The 17142-nt window shown below is 38.2% G+C and overlaps 1 protein-coding gene across 1 annotated transcript; it reads right to left on the reverse strand.

The window, feature by feature from the left end:
• Window positions 1-2532: 2532 nt before the first annotated feature.
• Window positions 2533-15131, reverse strand: nr2f5 (nuclear receptor subfamily 2, group F, member 5). Its single transcript, XM_079895547.1, has 4 exons — window positions 14114-15131; window positions 6050-6330; window positions 5614-5860; window positions 2533-4115 (listed from the first exon to the last, which is right to left on the reverse strand). Exons 1-4 carry the CDS (start codon window positions 14478-14480, stop codon window positions 3799-3801), a joined length of 1212 nt encoding a protein of 403 aa, XP_079751673.1. The 5' UTR covers window positions 14481-15131; the 3' UTR covers window positions 2533-3798.
• Window positions 15132-17142: the final 2011 nt, after the last annotated feature.

The following is a 17142-nucleotide window of genomic DNA, read 5'->3' on the forward strand; positions in this document are numbered from 1 at the left end:
GGCACTGACATATTTTAAGATATGTCACTGCAAGTTCCTGTCAGTTAAGACAGCTCAAACATGCATTTTAGTCTGGGACTAGACTTAAGCCTTGTCTGTGAATTTTTGGGTGAACTGTTCCTTTAAGAGCTGCCTAGTTCTCACAGCCTAATAGAAATCTATAATACAGGCTTTCATAGTTTTGAATAATTCACATATTACATAAATAAGAGAATGAGAAACATACCGATCACTCTTGTATCCCCATTTGAGAATCTAAAAATGTTCAAAAAGTTCGGAGGGAGATTTACAAGTCTCTAAATAGAAGATATTTTTAGGGTGTGAGATATTTATAATGAAACTCTTGCACTCTGGTAATCACTATTTGAGAGTTGCCCTGGGGCAGTTGGGAGGCAATGCAACGCCATTAATATTGATGCCCTGTGGCTTAACTGGGTTTTTGGAGGACTTTCTCCCACATCAATATTGATGCCATTGCCATATATCCTCGTCAGGTCCTCTTTAAGGATTTATAACAGCTACAGAAAGGGTAGACGACTTTGTTAAAATGCTGAGGAAGTTTTGGTCCCAGTGACTGTGCTGGAAGAATTTCTTTTAGTCACAGTCATTAGTTTTATGGGATTGGGATTGCTTCCAGGAAGGGTGCTTTGGAAAACGAAATTGATTTCATTTTCAAATGAAAAACTCCTAAGTAAATGGGGTTTTGATTTCAGCACTGCACTCCTGATAAGCAATTGTCCCAAATTTCTCCAGTATGGCTTTGTGTGCTCCCTAAAACAGCCACAGGGCAGGAGCTCCGCTTCAGCAGCTGCCTTCCTGACAGTGAGCCAAAAATGAGAGACCTCGTATGCACAAAGACTGACCTCAATTCAGTTTGACGTCTCAACTATTGATTTGGCTGGCCAAACCTCCCAGAGTCAGACCGTTTGCCCTTGTGGCCAATGTTCAAGTTTAAGCGCTATAGCTGCGGGCGACTTCATTCTTAACATTCGAAATGTGTATTGCTATAGTTCATCCAGGCCTCTTGTTAAATTGAGATTGTCACATCAGTTAGAGGTTAAACGTGTGTGACTCAAGCACTTCTCAACAGCACCCCATTTGTTTGCTATAGTAGAGTTTGGAACAATCACTGCCACGTCTGAATGATTTATGGGGCATGACTCCAGATTTGTCATTTAAACCACAAGCTGAGACATCACATGACTATTAAAACATGTCACGGTCTAAACAATGGTAAAATTGAAACTGAATTTTTATCAATCCGTAGATGTAAAATACATTAAGAATCCTTATAGCTGCTTGAAATATGTATGAGATGATAAAAACCAACATGCATCTACATTCAGACATTTATCTTACCCCCCGGGGCACATGGAGCTGCAAATATATTTTATATTCACAGTGAGGTCATATTGCATGATGTAGAGGTGAGGAGGTCACTGTTGAGCTGGAGTGACAGGTATGAAATGAAGGTACAAGTCATTTTCATGCTAGCTGCTCTAATGCTGGAAGGGGTCTGGAGGCCACAAGCATGACTTATAACCCTGCCAACAGAGCTCTAAACATAATGCATTACTGAATATTTTCTAAAAGAATTGTATGAAAAAAAAAAATGTTAAAAGTATATTCTATCATCTTAAAAACAGGTGTTTAGTTGCCTTAAAAATTATATAATACTGTATAGTTAAATAATATAAATAATGAATTAAATTATCTTTATTTACAATATAATTATATAATATAAATAATCTTTAAATTATTTAGTTCATATTTATTGCCCCCAAACTAAATTGATTTAACGTATTCAGTGATCTTAAAAGATCACAATGGCGTTAGTTTCAATCACGCCCTATCAATTCCCATAATGCACCATTGAAAAAAACAAACAAACAACACACAGCTGCTCACTATATTCACTTACTGAAAATGAAATCACCAGTGTCCCCATGTTAATGGATCAAGGCTCTTGTGCCTGAATTCATTTTTTAGATACAAAGATTCACATCATAGGGAACCCATAGTGAAATGAGACAGAGAAAATAGCTGAAGAACATTTTGGGAAAAACATTAAAAAAATAAAAAGCTGAAGAACATTTTGCATATAAGCTTTGACTGAAATGACATAAAGAATCAAACACTTCAAAATAAGTAAATATTTTAGCATTTTTGAAAAATCCACTAAAAAGAATGACCAACATAAAGTAATGCATTATGATGGCATAGAAGTCATGGGACAAAACCTGAAACATTTTGTGGTTTGATCAGATTAAAGTTGACCTATTTGAGCTGATACAACCAAACATCCTGGTAAAATAGTCCTTACCATCCATTATGGTGGTGGGAACATCATGAGGAAAACCTATTTTAGTCAGCCAGATACATCTGCATTTTGGGTTCAAATCCATTTATACTTGCAAAAATGGCTCAAAACACATGCCTACAGTAAATCTATAAAGGAGTGGTTTAAAAGGTTATGGCCCAAACCAGAATAAAAGAAAAAAAAACAGGAACAAAATGCCAACAGCAGCAATTCTGTGAATGACAGATTTTATTTCATTGATTCATTTCTCCAAACCTAAAATACAGAAAAACATACTTTGATAGAAATATTCTGTGAACTAATACAACAGGTCCTGCTTTTAAAGGTCCCAATGGCTTTTATATCCAAATGCTGCCTTAAAAGCTGTAGTGCCATGTTAAAAAAAAATGTGACAGCGGGGTTTAAACATATTCAGACGAGTGAGAAAGTAACAAAAAACTTGATGAAACCAACAGTATGCTACACAAAATACCTGGTCATCAAAGGCAGACTATTGGCATAATTGAGGTCTTGAGTTTATCGAGTGAAGTAGGGTAATCGGTGTCATTTTGTGTGGTTGCCTGTCACCTCAACACTCTCCATGATCAAATGAGACTAAATGAGACTAGAATATGGTAAAGTTAGCATAGACTTGGTTGGGTTGGACACATCAGAGCTTTCCTGACATTCCCTAATGTTTCAGAATACCTTATTTTACCCTAGTGTTTTTCTTGATGCTACAGGAGATTTTAAATACACCTGTATTAAACAAGACGCATGTGCTCGATACGGCAACATTCTGTCTGGATGTGCTGAATATTTGGATGTAGCTGAGAAAAGCACGGAAAGTGAGGGTTATCTGGCTGGTTTCAAGTGCCTCTTTCAAGTCCTTCCACTTCATCAGAGACCTAAATGCAAAAATCAACTAGACAAACGAAATTTCACCTCAGTCATCGGTTCCACAAAATACTCCCGAGAGTTCAGATGCCGGTCCTACTTTGGCAATGGCTTTCTCTCCAATGAGTCCTGCAAGAGTCACACCTTTCTCTCGGTTTTACTGGGGATGGAATACAAACTTCCACCACCTCATATTCAGCTGCTGGGATCTTAGTTTCAGTTTTTACTTCACCACACACATACGGACAGAATCTTGACTCTCCCGTTAATACAAGTGGTGTAGTTTCCAAGGTCCCTCTACAGTTAATAGCTTTTCTGGTAAAGTTTTGGCATCAGCTTTAATGGCTTCTGGTTGAGTCAAAATCAGGAATGGACACTGCACTTTGGGCCAAACAGTCCTTGTTCATAGAAAACCTCTGTGGGAAACAGTTCGTGTCTGTTTGAACGCTGTGGTCCATTCCCATTGACTGAACAAACGGCTGGTGCTTCAGATAAGTGAGCGGTGATGATGTGGCAGAAAGGGGCGTGGCTTGCGGACAGATTCCCTGTATCGGCCATGACCCCATGGAGGTGGGGGTGTGATATGGATTATGAGGGCGGGATCAGGGCCCGTTCTCGTTGTAATGGATTGAGATGGGCCGGTCTCTCTGGACGGGCATGTAAGGCCAGTTGTAGCTGGAGCCGGAAAGCAGCATGTCCCGCAGCAGGGTCTCGATGGGTGTTTTACCAACCAGCCGCACAAAGAACAGCTGTTCGATAACAGGAGAAGAAACTATGCGCAGGGAGGGTAGCCGTAACAACAGGCGGCCGAATCGGTTGGGTTGATTGGGGTATTGGTTTCGCACGTACTCTTCAAGAGCACACTGGGACTTCTCCTGGATGCTCTCCACATGGGCCACATCAGACAGACCCATGGCATCTAAAGTAAAAGCAGATGGGAAAATTAAGGAATACTGTACTTCCAATGTGTGTTTCTTAGGTACTTGTTTCATTGAAATGAATTGGCCACACCCTACAACTGGAATTTGAATTGAAATGACAGGAAGAGGAATTTTCAAAATTGCAATTCAAATAAATTCAACACAGGTAATGCATTCTGTCCATCCATCCACCCATCCATCCATATTTAAATGAAGCACAGCGGTAAGTGCATTAACTCCTGCTTAAACTGGATTGTGGGTGCTTACTGAAAAAGACACAGCTGAAATACTCAAGTGTGTAAAATATCAGGGTTTTAACCAATGACCTCCTTTGCCTTTCTCTCTGTTATGCTACCCATCATTGGTGTACGTGTACACTTGATCCTGCTGAGCTTCAGTTCTGATAACAAAAGATTAATTGCTTCATATTTCTATGCGGGCGAGGATACCCGCTGAGCAGGACACAACCGCCACTTCTGTCTATGTCCCATGAGTCCAGATAAAGACATCTATAGTTACTGTAGGCAGCGTTTTGTAAGGGGGGCACTGATGTGTCAGTCCCTGGCGTAATGTCAGCGCTGACAAGCCTTGCGTGCTTCTGCGCCAGTCCCCCTTACGCTGGCGTTACATGGCAAAAGCATCCCCCTCTCTCTTTGTGTTTCACAGTGTGAACACACGCTGGGAGCTGCCACCGCACCGCGTCGGGCAATCGGGGCGACTGGCTGACATTAGAGGCCTGTCGAGCGATGTGAGGTGATAGGAGGTTTGGGCTGAGGTTACGGGCCACAAGAGTTTGTCTGTCCCTGTTAGCTCATGCCGGCAGGTCTCGGCAGGGGGTGGAGGGGGCTTTGGCTGGAATTGCAGGATGGATCACATTGATGCCCTGGGCTACAGAGGTTATGTAGGTCACAGCCAGACTGAAGCGAATCCTTCTTTCCACAACTCAGCATGCATAATTCAGCCATGTTGGTGGAAGTTGAGTTGGGGCGGGGGCCTGCTTGCCTGGTTTCAATAATAGATGGAAGCATGAAGGATTGAGTGATTAAAAAAAAAAGAATCGAGAGCGGTGGGTTCAGCCATCCATTTGGAAAAGTGTAGGTCTGGGCAGGAAAAGGATTTCTGACAGGTAGAGCAGGGAATCAGAAATAATCTAAGCCAGTGGGCAAGACATCTCCGAATCTGAAGCTCTGTGCCAAAGCGATTGGTGTTTAGCCACTTTTTTGTTTTTAATGTTTTGGGTGTAACACTTTATATATATAACCAGGTAACTTTTCTATTTATTCATTAATTTACCAACAAACACAATTTAAAGCCTCACGAAAAACCTCCAAATAGTCAATACTGACAACTAGACATAAAAAGATCAACAAAACAGCCCAGATGTTGTCATTTTAAATGGTATTATTTAGGTTAACTCTGTGCTCCTAAAATGGACTCATAATTGACATGTAGTAAATACTAATCAAACCAAGTAGTCTAAAGGTAAGTTATTCTTACCAGAGGTGAAGAGTACGATGGACTTCAGGCAGGAGTACTCAGCCGTGTCTACCTGAAGGGCTTTTAGTTTCTCCACCTGCTCTTGGAAGACGCGTATGTGGTCCATGAAGGCCACCACCCGCTCGGCTGACATGGGCGAGGCGTGTAGACCAGCAGCGGCCAGCAGGGGCGCAACGTGCAGCGGCATAGAGCACTGAGCAGCATTCAGAACAAACAGCTCACTCCACGACATGCGTAAGAGCGCCACCTACACAAAAATATAATACAATTATTAATTATTTGATTACATTTTAATTTGAACATTGCTGTCTTTTATTACATTGCTCTCACCATTGTTATAGCAATAAATCAGTCCAGCCCCCCGGAACGTGATTTCAACCTGTATATATGAACCAAGCTTGAATATGCTAAGAGAGTCCTGACAAATTTGCTTTACCTGGTCCATGAGCTGTAGGTCAGGAAAGAAAGGGATGTTCTTCGCCCACTCCACGGCACTGAAGAGCAAACGGGCGGCCAATTCACAGATGTTCTCGATGCCCATTAGGTTGTTGGATTGCATACACTGGGCTCCATAGCGTGAGGTGGGGTACGGCTCGGCCCGTAGAAGCAGAGAGATGAACCCCGAAAGGTACGGCTGCCCGTTGTATGGGTCACTCCCGTTGCTCAGGTACTGTCCTGGACTGGACTGCGAGTTGGACATACGACCCCTTTGGACAGCTGAGGAAGTGGAAATAAAAAGCATAATAAAAGAGCCATTAGAAGTGGATATTAATGTGTTTACTTGCAAACACAACCAGATCCATTCACCAGAATAGATCAAGCCAAGTCTCCTGCTTTCTAATGTCTAAGTGAATGAAGTCATTGCATCTGTGAAACCCATCAGAGAGATGCCGACCCCTTTGCTATACATCAGTGAGTAATGAGTGAGTGAACACTATGGGTGAAATTAGGTTTTTCACACTTCCTCAAACAAATGGTTCAGCCAGAGGCGAAGGGCAAAACAGAGGCCATTCCTGCAACGGTGCCGCTCACTGCCCATTTGGGAAACACCTGTTTAACTATCCTGCTGTCTGGCCAATAACTCCATTTACTATAAACCAGAGGAAGCATGAAATGAACACCGAATGAAAGAGAGAGAGAGAGAGAGTGACAAAAACCCAGAGGAAAATGTTATTGCTTTATGTTTCTTAGACATAATAGAGTTTCATGTAAGTATCAACTTTATCTTAGTTGTTTCTCATAAATGACAGATCTGGACCTGGATGTATCATTGTAGTTGTATTATCATAATTTGAGTAGTATATATATATTTCTGATATATTTTGAAATGCTTTAAAGGGGTCATAGCATATATGTAAAATTATAATTGTTATTAGTTATTAGTTATTTAGTGTGTATATATATATATATATATATATATATACATACACACATATACATATATATATATATATATATATATATACATATACACACACATACATACACACACACACACACATATATATGTGTGTGTGTGTGTGTGTGTATGTATGTGTGTGTGTACATATATATATATATATATATATATATATATATATATATATATCACAATAGACATAAAAGGAAGGAACATAGCAAACAATGCTCTCATTATGATATGAAATACAATCAGAGTTTCCTTTAGGAAGGAAGGAAGAGAAAGTGGAGAAACAGGGGTAAAAATTTGGGGTATAGGTAAGATTTTATTTATGTTTTTGAAAGAAGTCTCTTATGCTCACCGAGGCTGCATTTATTTGATCAACAATACTGTAAAAACAGTAATAAAATATGCTGAATTGCTGCTCAAGAAACATTTCTAATTATTATCAGTCTTATTCAATATTTTTGTGGAAACCCTAATACCATGATTTCTTTTAGGATTCTATGATGAATAGAAAGTTCAAAAGAACAGCATTTATTTGAAATAGATTTTTTATTAAAAAAAATATATAAATGTCTTTAGTCACTTTTGATCAATTTAATGCATTCTTGCTAAATAAACATATTAATGTCTTTCTGACCCCAGAATTTTAAACAGTAGTGTAAACATAGTATCTGAAGGAGAATTAAAATTTCTTTATCAATTCCAGTTCAGATAAAAGCCAAACACTGGCATGTTAAATTAAAGGTGAGGTGGGTCATTTCTACACCACTATTTGCACCAAACAGAATTGCAATCAGTTTGTTTGAGCAGCCAGACTGAGTTTGATATAAGAACTTTGAGTTTGGGGACAGGACTACCTACTAGTCCAAAACAAATCAAGGACAGCTGATTTTGGAGATTTGGGAATTTAAAATGGACCCTTTTCTCACATTATTTCTCTCTGCACAAAACAGGAAAACAAATGTTTTTTTTTTTTTTGTTTTTTTAAAGAGCAAACTCAGGCCTTCTAGCAGCATTATTTAGTCAGAGCCACAGTTGAACTGCATTCTTATGAGGCTCTGAAAAATCTAAATCGTGAACGTGCTTCACGTGTGTCATGGAATTAACACACACTTACACTCAGAGGTCAAAGTTAACAAAGCTGGACTTTCCAGTTCCTCGTTTGCGTTCTTTCCTGAAACTGGTTGTGATGGAGCTCCGGCATGCCATACGACGAGGAAGGCGGGGGCAGGTGCACAATATTTGCTGAGCAAAAATGTGTGACATCGAGGTGTTTGACCACATTTCTGCACAAACATTTAACGTCACTCAGGTGTGCAAACCCATTGCCTGAATCATTTTGAATTAGGAGCAAGTCACACTTGAACAAATAAAACAGAGGCGCATGATGTGACAGAATATGAAAAGTGAATCTGAACAGTCTGAATTTTACACTTACATTTCAGTAATGTTATCAGCAGTGTAATTTTCATGTTTCATTAAGTTTGAGTTTTTCATCTAATATTTTTATTTCATTTCAGCTTTATTTCAATCAATGCATTTTTTTTATATATAGTTTTAGTTCATAACAACACTGATTATCAGCAGAACAATAGAATAAAACTTTTTGTTATGCCTCCGTTTTTTGAGTTGGATATGATGCAAAATCTTAAGCTTCGTAACATTTCCTTGTTTTACAGTTTTTCAAAACCCTAAAACTTGAAATCCATTAAAAAATAAAATAAAAATCTTGGCCTCTCAGACTTTTTGACACTGCTGTATTTGAAGAATCATAAAGCATTATGTTACACGGCAAATCAGAGTCTCCTCTGGCGGAGGTCACCTGTTCAAATGGGTTGAACAGCAGGATTAGCCAATCGACCAGGTGGCAGGGTGATATTTACCCAAACCCCACAGAGAGCCGTCACATTTGGACTTTGCTATGATCCTGTCTATTATTAATGTTTACTTTCCATTGACCTATATTTCACCCTGCACATGGGAAGCGAGTGACTTACAGGTCATGGGATGAAGTCACAGTTTCAGCACGCTCGGCAACGGCAGCACATGGCGGACATGAACTGTTAACTACTGTACATCTGCATGCATGCTGCCAACATCCAATCCTCTTACAATGTGACATTTTCAAATCTCAGGCTATTCTGCATGAAATTGGTTACTAGGTGGCTGCTTACAAGTGTTATTTTAGTGTCTATAATCGTTTTTATTATTTATTATATTTCATTTTAATTTTAGTTAAGTTTTTGTAATTGTGTCGTGTTTTTGTCAGTTTTATTTTAAAGTACCCCTATTATGCTATTTTAAAAGTTCCTAATTTGGTTTTGGAGGACTCCTACAACAGGTTAACATGCATCCAAGGTCAAAAAGCACTTTCATTTTCTCATAATATACATTGCAGTTCATTAAATGATTCTCTCTCTCTAAACCCCTCCTTTCTGAGAGCCTACTGTGCTCTGATTGGTCAGATGGCTCAGTTTATTGTGATTGGTCGACCACTTAGATACATTTATTTGTCATGCACTCTGATCTTCAAAACTTTGCCATCATTTTTCACAAACAACTATATTACACGCTACATGAAAGGTTATATTCGAATATGTCGCTCAAATTCCTCACTTAATGTAAGTCTGTGAGATTTTGTATGCTAGCCCTTTTGCATGTGAATGTCAGACTTTCTTAAGTCAGTGGCCGTTTTCTAGTTTTGACAAAGGTCACGGCCTTGCACGAGGAACATTCCAGAAGATGCACGTACTTGCAGAAGCCTGTGGAACTGACAAGGCAATCAAGCTGCTTTCTTTCAATCAGAGGCGCCCTTTGTCAGGCTGGAATGTCAGTCATCATGTCAAGAGCAGCCGTAAGGTGTAAACACAGGTAGAGCGATCGAAGATGAAGAGTGCTAGGAGGAAGATCATCTATGAACGCGCTGGCTGAATCCTTCTGGTCTTGAGTTGCTACATTACAGGTTCTTCAGATTTATGTTTGGGTGCAAGGTAAAATGATTCTGTTATTCACATTTACGCTCCATGAAGGTTTTTCAGAAATTTTCCCTTGTGTTACAAGAAATGGGTTTGGAACAACCTGAAGGTGAGTAAATGATGACAGATGTTTCACATCAAAATTGATGCACTTCTGGGTTTTTCGAAGTTTCTACAGAACATCCCCAGAAGGTTATCTCATGTGTAATCAGGCTGCAAAACCAGAGAGAGAGAAGGACACATTCTGTTGTTTGAAATCTCCACTAAAAAGTACATGTGTATGTGAGGGTCTCAGTGGAAACAGCAGCGTGATTCTGTCCCATTCATTACTAAACGCATGTGATGAACTCGTAGGAGGAGAGAGTGGGATTTCTGAGTGCTGCGGAACACAAAGGACCTTAGAACGAAATGCGTATGACCTCATCCATAACAAGCATTAGTTATGCAAAAGTTCAAGAGTTTCAAGGCTAACGATCTATACTATCAAAGGCATTATCTGACTGATACCTGAACCATTTACTTTTTTTGAAGAATGATGATTAAAAATGTCTAAACATAAGTTCAGTCTGGCTTGTTCATCTAATCCTTTCAATCATATTCCAAGGATACATAAGCATCTGCTTACCTCAATCCTATTACAATTCTTTCTTCTCGTTTCCCAAGTCCACCTTTATTCCTATTCCTAATAATCTGTTAACCTCGCTATGCATTAATACTACTATCTTTCTTTAATCAAGTAGTGCAGGGAGGTACTGTATCTTAGGATGTGTTCACACTTATAGCTCACACTTGTAAAATAAACTTAGTCCTGACACATTTTATCACAGAATCTCAAGTCATATGGATATGTTCACAACCTGATTGGTTGGCTTTTATAACATATATTTTGCAATGGAACTTACCGAACATCCAAAACAATGCTGTGTGCTGAGCTAAATGCACTCGTTGTATGTGCATAGCCGACATATGATGGTATTTTGACCAGCTGAGAACTCGTGAAGAACTTATAAAATGTGTAAAGGAGTCAAAACAGCGTCAGGAATCCCTCTGTCACACACAAACAAAGATCTGCTGCGAGGAGACGCGGTTCTGATGCTGTACCGAAATATGATGGGAAACATTGCGACTATGTGCTTGAGCTTTCTGTCCTTTTTAGGGTTGCATCTCAAGCCATGTCCCGTTTTTGGTTTGTTTACACGTCTTTGGTCCGTGTTGCGTTCATATTTCAGTCGAACCGCACCAGAGTTCGTTTGGAAGTGGACGAGACCCATCTTTTCAGCCTCTCGTTCCGCTTGTCACCAGGGTTCAGATGGCAGAGTTCACACGTATTCAAATGAACCGCACTAACAGAGCAATCGCACCAGGGTTTGTTTTAATCAAACCAAACATACAAAGTGTGAACATACTCTAAGAGCTCAAGTCCTGTGCTGTCTATATCACACTCATAGATTACATGAACTAGTGAATTTGTGAGAGACAAATTATTAGCAGGATTCAACCAATAGAAGAAAAGCCGGTTCTACAGAATCTGAACTGCTAGTTTCATGTAAGTTTCATGTAAAATACAATCTTGAGAACCCAAGAGGCGACACTAAAGTGCAAGTTGTATCACAAATCATGAATATATCATATTTATATAGTTTATTCATTTATCTACATACGTATTTAACAAAAACTGAGCGCCTTAAAGATCTAGTTTGAATCTGGAATGGAATCTGTAATGTGTGAATGTTAATCATAAATCTCATGAACAAGGACCAAAGTATCTGAGCCAAGTGTTTTGTTTGTTTGGCTCAAATTGTGTTATGAATGCCGAATATCTGTAATGGCTCAGTACAAGGTGCTTCTCTTCACGAGTGACTGAATTGCATAATTCAGAGGAGATATAATTTATGAATGAAAAGAAGCAGCGAGGCTGCATGTGTTCCTGTCTACATCTATTTTGTCTGTACAAATGCAACACACACTGTATAAAGTATCTTTCAAAGTTGTAAATAAACCAAAGATTATTAGAGTACAAGAAAATACCATTTCAGTTTTTCTACTACTAGAAATTTTTTAGGTTTGCAAAAGTGCAACCTAACGGGCCTAAAGAGTGAAGAAAAAAAAGCATATTATTGATAAGTGAATGCATGCAGACAGGTAAAACAAGCCAATGTCTTAACATGTTTTAACTGTTGAGGCGGCTGATGTTTTCACAGCTACACAAAGGCATTGTCACTCCAATGATTTCAATGCTTTCATGTTTTAGTTTCAAATAGATTCATCACACTCTAGGGGGTAAGTTGTCACTGTGGAATCTGCTATCAGTTCATTAACATTAAAGAGTAAAACAATTATGAGAGACAATAAAACAATAAATTATTATTAATGCATTATACAAATACTTAAACCAACAAACAAAACCACTGGGTATTTTGACAACTTTCCTTTGTGACAAATATCCCCAGTCTCCTCTATGCGTTAGAAAACTCAACAGAATGATTGGAAAATCCATGAAAGAGCCAATACAATAATGACTGAGTTGAGGTGTTAGAGATGGTTCGTGTCTACTTTGACAGAAATGCAATATTATAACAGGCTACAGAATAATTCGGGGCCATATTCCTCATTGAGACTGTCTTCTTATACACAGATAGCTCATATTCACATCAAAGGTCAACAGACAAGAGAATCAGGAGACTGAATGTTCTTTCAGTCTGAACTCTGAAAACATGACTAGATGAATTTTCCCTGCAGTGATTTTCATAAACCCAAACGAATTAGGATCTTTGCTGAGGTTTCACAATAATCTGCAGAGAGAGTGGACGACTTATCCACCACAATTATATATAGACATTATTTTAAACTACATTTGAATTAAACCTGACTTTGCAAACTGATCATGCCACAAATTACTATTTAGACTCCAAATGTCTCATCTTAATCCGTAAACGAGGACATTTGTTTGATTTGTAAAAAATGCATTTTTTCTCTTGCAGTTGAATGTTGTTTGCACAATTAAACAACCAAATAGTCAAGATTAGTCTGAATTATATTTTCAAACAAACATATTATTAAATATATAATTCAATTAAATTGGTGCTGCAGTGAGCTTTTAAACAAATCCATCCATTACTACTAAATTCTACACTTATATTCATCATTCTTATGAAGATCCTTTTCTTCAGCTGCTACTTTGTTGTTTGGAGATTAAAAAAGTTTTTGGCGTTACATTGCAGGTTATTCAGATTATACTATGTTTTTTGGGTTCTTAAAGCAACAGTAGATATTTACTGTAGAATAAAAAGTTATTTGAGGAACTTATTTGTGTAATTTCTGCAAGATTTTAGTGAGTTTTGATCAGATTTCAGAGTTTCAAATAAAATGTCTTCCTCAGTAGTATGTTGAAAAGGTGCAATGAAGTCATCACCACTTTGATTTCACAAGCAGCAATTCCATTTAAACTTTAAAATATTTTTTTCAATTCTAGTAGGAATTCTACTGTATAGAAAATTACAGCGCATTTAAAAAAGGGGTCACTTATAAAAAATGTTCCCCAAAAATATCATAGTTAAACCAAAAAACTCTGGTAACTTGATATCTGTCACCTCAGACATCAAGATATGTTTAAGAAAGAAATAGCCTATTCTGTTTAATATACATCTCTTTGATTTAGTCTATATAATTTTACAATAGTAACAATAAATTTTATGATTACAATAACATTTCCAATTAGAGCCAAAATATCTAATATGATGGTGTTTTTTTTTGTTTTTTTTTTTTGGAAAACCACTGGTGCTTAATTAACCCAGATAACAAAACTGATTGGAAGAACCTGTAATGTCAACTTTCTGCAATCAAGAACTTTTTTTTAAATCTCCAAAGAACCATATCAACAACTCAAGAACCCTATACAACCAAAATGGTCTTGATTAGAAGAGCTGAACATAAGAACCACTATAACCATTATTTCGAAGTAGCCTACAATGGATTGGTTTGATACCATTTTTTGTAAAGTCTCCCAGTTTCAACTATAGCATTTGAATCATTTCACATTTCTGATCAGATTTGTCTTACTACAGCTTTTAAATGTGTATTTGTCAATTGCACGCAGCAGTTAAACACTGTGAGATCTTACCCTCTCTCCTCATTCCGACTTTCAAGCACTTCTTCAGCCGGCAATACTGGCACTGGTTCCGATGGTGCTGGTCAATAGGACAGTCGCGGTTCCCCCGGCAGGTGTAACTCAGGTTCCGTCTCACCGAGCGCTTGAAGAAGCTCTTGCACCCCTCGCACGTAAACTGGCCGTAGTGTTTGCCGCTGGACTTGTCCCCGCACACCATGCAGTCCACATTGGGAATTTTGTCCCCGGAGAGCGCGTCGTTGCCCGGGGTTGAACCTGAGGGAGTTCCCGGTGTCCCGCCGGGCTCCTGACTGCACATTTGCAGCTGGGACCCGGGATCAGTCGAAATGTTCTCTTGCCACTGATTTACTACCATTGCCATGCTATCCCGCAACACTTTCTGTGGTAACGACCGATACAATGCGACTCCTTTCAAGCGGGGAGGAGGAGATCTAGACGAGGCGCGCGGCGCTTCCCACCTCAGAGATCTTTCTACGACGAAAACTTTACTTCTCTACTCACAACAGTTCTTAGAATATTTACAAAGTAAACGAGAGGGTGGCATAATTATTGCGTGAGAAATCCCCAAAACATGTTCAAGTTTCAGTCGCTCCGAATACGGTCAGTTTTGCGCGAGAATGTCCGAGCGCGTACGTCGCGTCACGAGAGGACCATCCGTGTTTGAAACTTCACGATCTTCTCGAAATCCCACGTGTGAAGTTTAATGTGAGATTGTGAGACGTATTATTATTAGGTATTTAACGGAAACTATAAAAGAAAGCTTTTTCCAATACTCATACTGACACCATACCTAGTCGTAATCTTCGTCTGAACAAGACAGCATGCGAAATATTATTGTGAAAAAACGTGTAAATAAAATGAAAATGAATAAACGCTATGAGTTCTTTCCATATGACACAATTCTTTGTACCAGGAAAGTCCCTAAATAATCCGTCAAGACTTGTAGGTTGTTTAGAAGAGGAGATTCACTGCGTTTCACCCGCCAGCTGTCCGATTCATCTCTGAGAAGCGTAGTTAAGAATTCGGTGAAAGTGACACTAAACAGCCGTGGTTCCTGAAGCTCCGCCCACCACATTGCATATAAGGACATAGTGACCATATTAGTGTATGACGCCTTCACATGGGGCGGGGCTTGGATACGCTAAGCTCCTCAACTGGTCAGTGGAGGTGCTAGAAAAAAAGTCTTTGTCCAATTGGACAAAGGCGCTGCTCTTGCACAATTAATGTGAATTGTTTAACAATCTCAAGAGATCTTGACAAAAAGACATTAACACTGATTATTTTTCATTATCATAATTTGCTGGGACAAAACTGAAAGTGGCAAAAAAAAAATTGTTCCCTAGACTAGAGAATTCCTGAATCTTAATCTGTTATCTAATCATTTTGTTTTGATTAAATGATTCATTTAGATAGGCCTATATGTAGGCTACAGAAACTGTGTTTTGAGGTTTTCAAAAACTATGCACATTTGCACAATTACTTTCATCAGAACAGTTCATCACCCAAAAATATTGTTAGAAAACAAGTATCGTTTACTGTGTTACATTTCATCATAACAGATTTCAGATTTTAATTCAATCCAATACATGTTTGCTTTGTGCACTTTTAATTTCAGTGCATAAAACAGAAATATATAATGCTAAATAAGCAAAATAAACGAGCAAAAATAATTGTACATTGATGTCTAACAAGAGAGGAAAAAAAATGATGGGATTATTTGTTAGCTACCTTGTTTTTATAAGCGTGTCGTTGAGGTGTTGGAGTTTACACCATTTGACAAAGGCTCCTCGCAGGAGACTTCACGTCTGTTAGTTTAGTCTGTAATGAGCATATTGGGAATCTGTTAAAGCACAAAAGGCCACAGTGTAAATTACAGTGACATGCACTGGGTTTTACCATTTTACCATTAGGCTGTGAGGAAGTGTAAACGTTAAAGACATTGAACTAACTGATGCCATAATTTACTATTTTAAGCCTTGTTTATGCACTTAAATGTGCATCTGTTGTAAATGATTCAGCGTTACTTCAACAAGAATAAATTAGGATTGTCTAAAAAATTAGATTGTGTAAAATCATGTAGTAAATGTGGACTGGATTTATTGTAGAATTATTTTAGGAATCTGTAATTCCTCCTTATTGTAATGCACTTCGGATCAGCTGCAGTGGATGTGTTAAATGTGCTCTATAAATAACGTTTGGCTTGACTTTACTGCTTAATTAAAACACAGCATTTGCTTTTTACAACGTTCAACCTTTTTATTAGTGTTTGTAATGAATCCAACTATTTTCAGACAGAGAAGTTTAAATGCTCTTCTTTTTGCCAGCACTTTTCATATCATGGAAATTATATTTATGAGGAAACTCATACACTCTTATACAAATAAGGTTCCAAAAGAGAACCTTCACAGTGATGTCATAGAAGAACCATTTCAGGTTCCCCAAAGAAACGTCCAGTTCTTAACACAACCTTTTTTTTTTCTTAGTGTGAAGAACATTTTAATAATATAAAAAATATTTTGTGCAATGGAAAGGTTTCATGGATTTTAAAGGTTCTTCATGGAACCATAGATGCCAATAAATAACCTTTCTTTTTTATAAGTATAAGTAGCTAGGAAAAACATTTAACTGTAACTAGGATAACACATTCCTAATACAGTGGACATGATTTGGATAAGCAAATAGAGGTCAAATAGAGGTAATGGAAATGTTTGAAGTAATCACAATGCAATAAGATACTTATTTAGCAAGATATATTGTTTTAACATGTCCATGGTTGGTTAATGCATTACAAGTAACGAAAGATAAGTAATCAGATTACTTTTTCAAGTAACTAAAGTAATGCATTACTTTTACATTTACATCAAAATACAGTATCTGAGTTATTTTTTCAAATAAGTAACGCACGTTACTTTGTTTCCCCATTTATTGGCTGACAGCTCTTCTGTCCCCATGTTGAGAGAAGTCGTGAGTAAGTGCAGAGGTGTTGGTATGGTTATGGTTATTAACTATAGTTATAGCACAGG

Source organism: Squalius cephalus, assembly GCF_949319135.1.
Source record: "Squalius cephalus genome assembly, chromosome: 15".
In the NCBI taxonomy this organism is placed as follows: Eukaryota; Metazoa; Chordata; class Actinopteri; order Cypriniformes; family Leuciscidae; genus Squalius; species Squalius cephalus.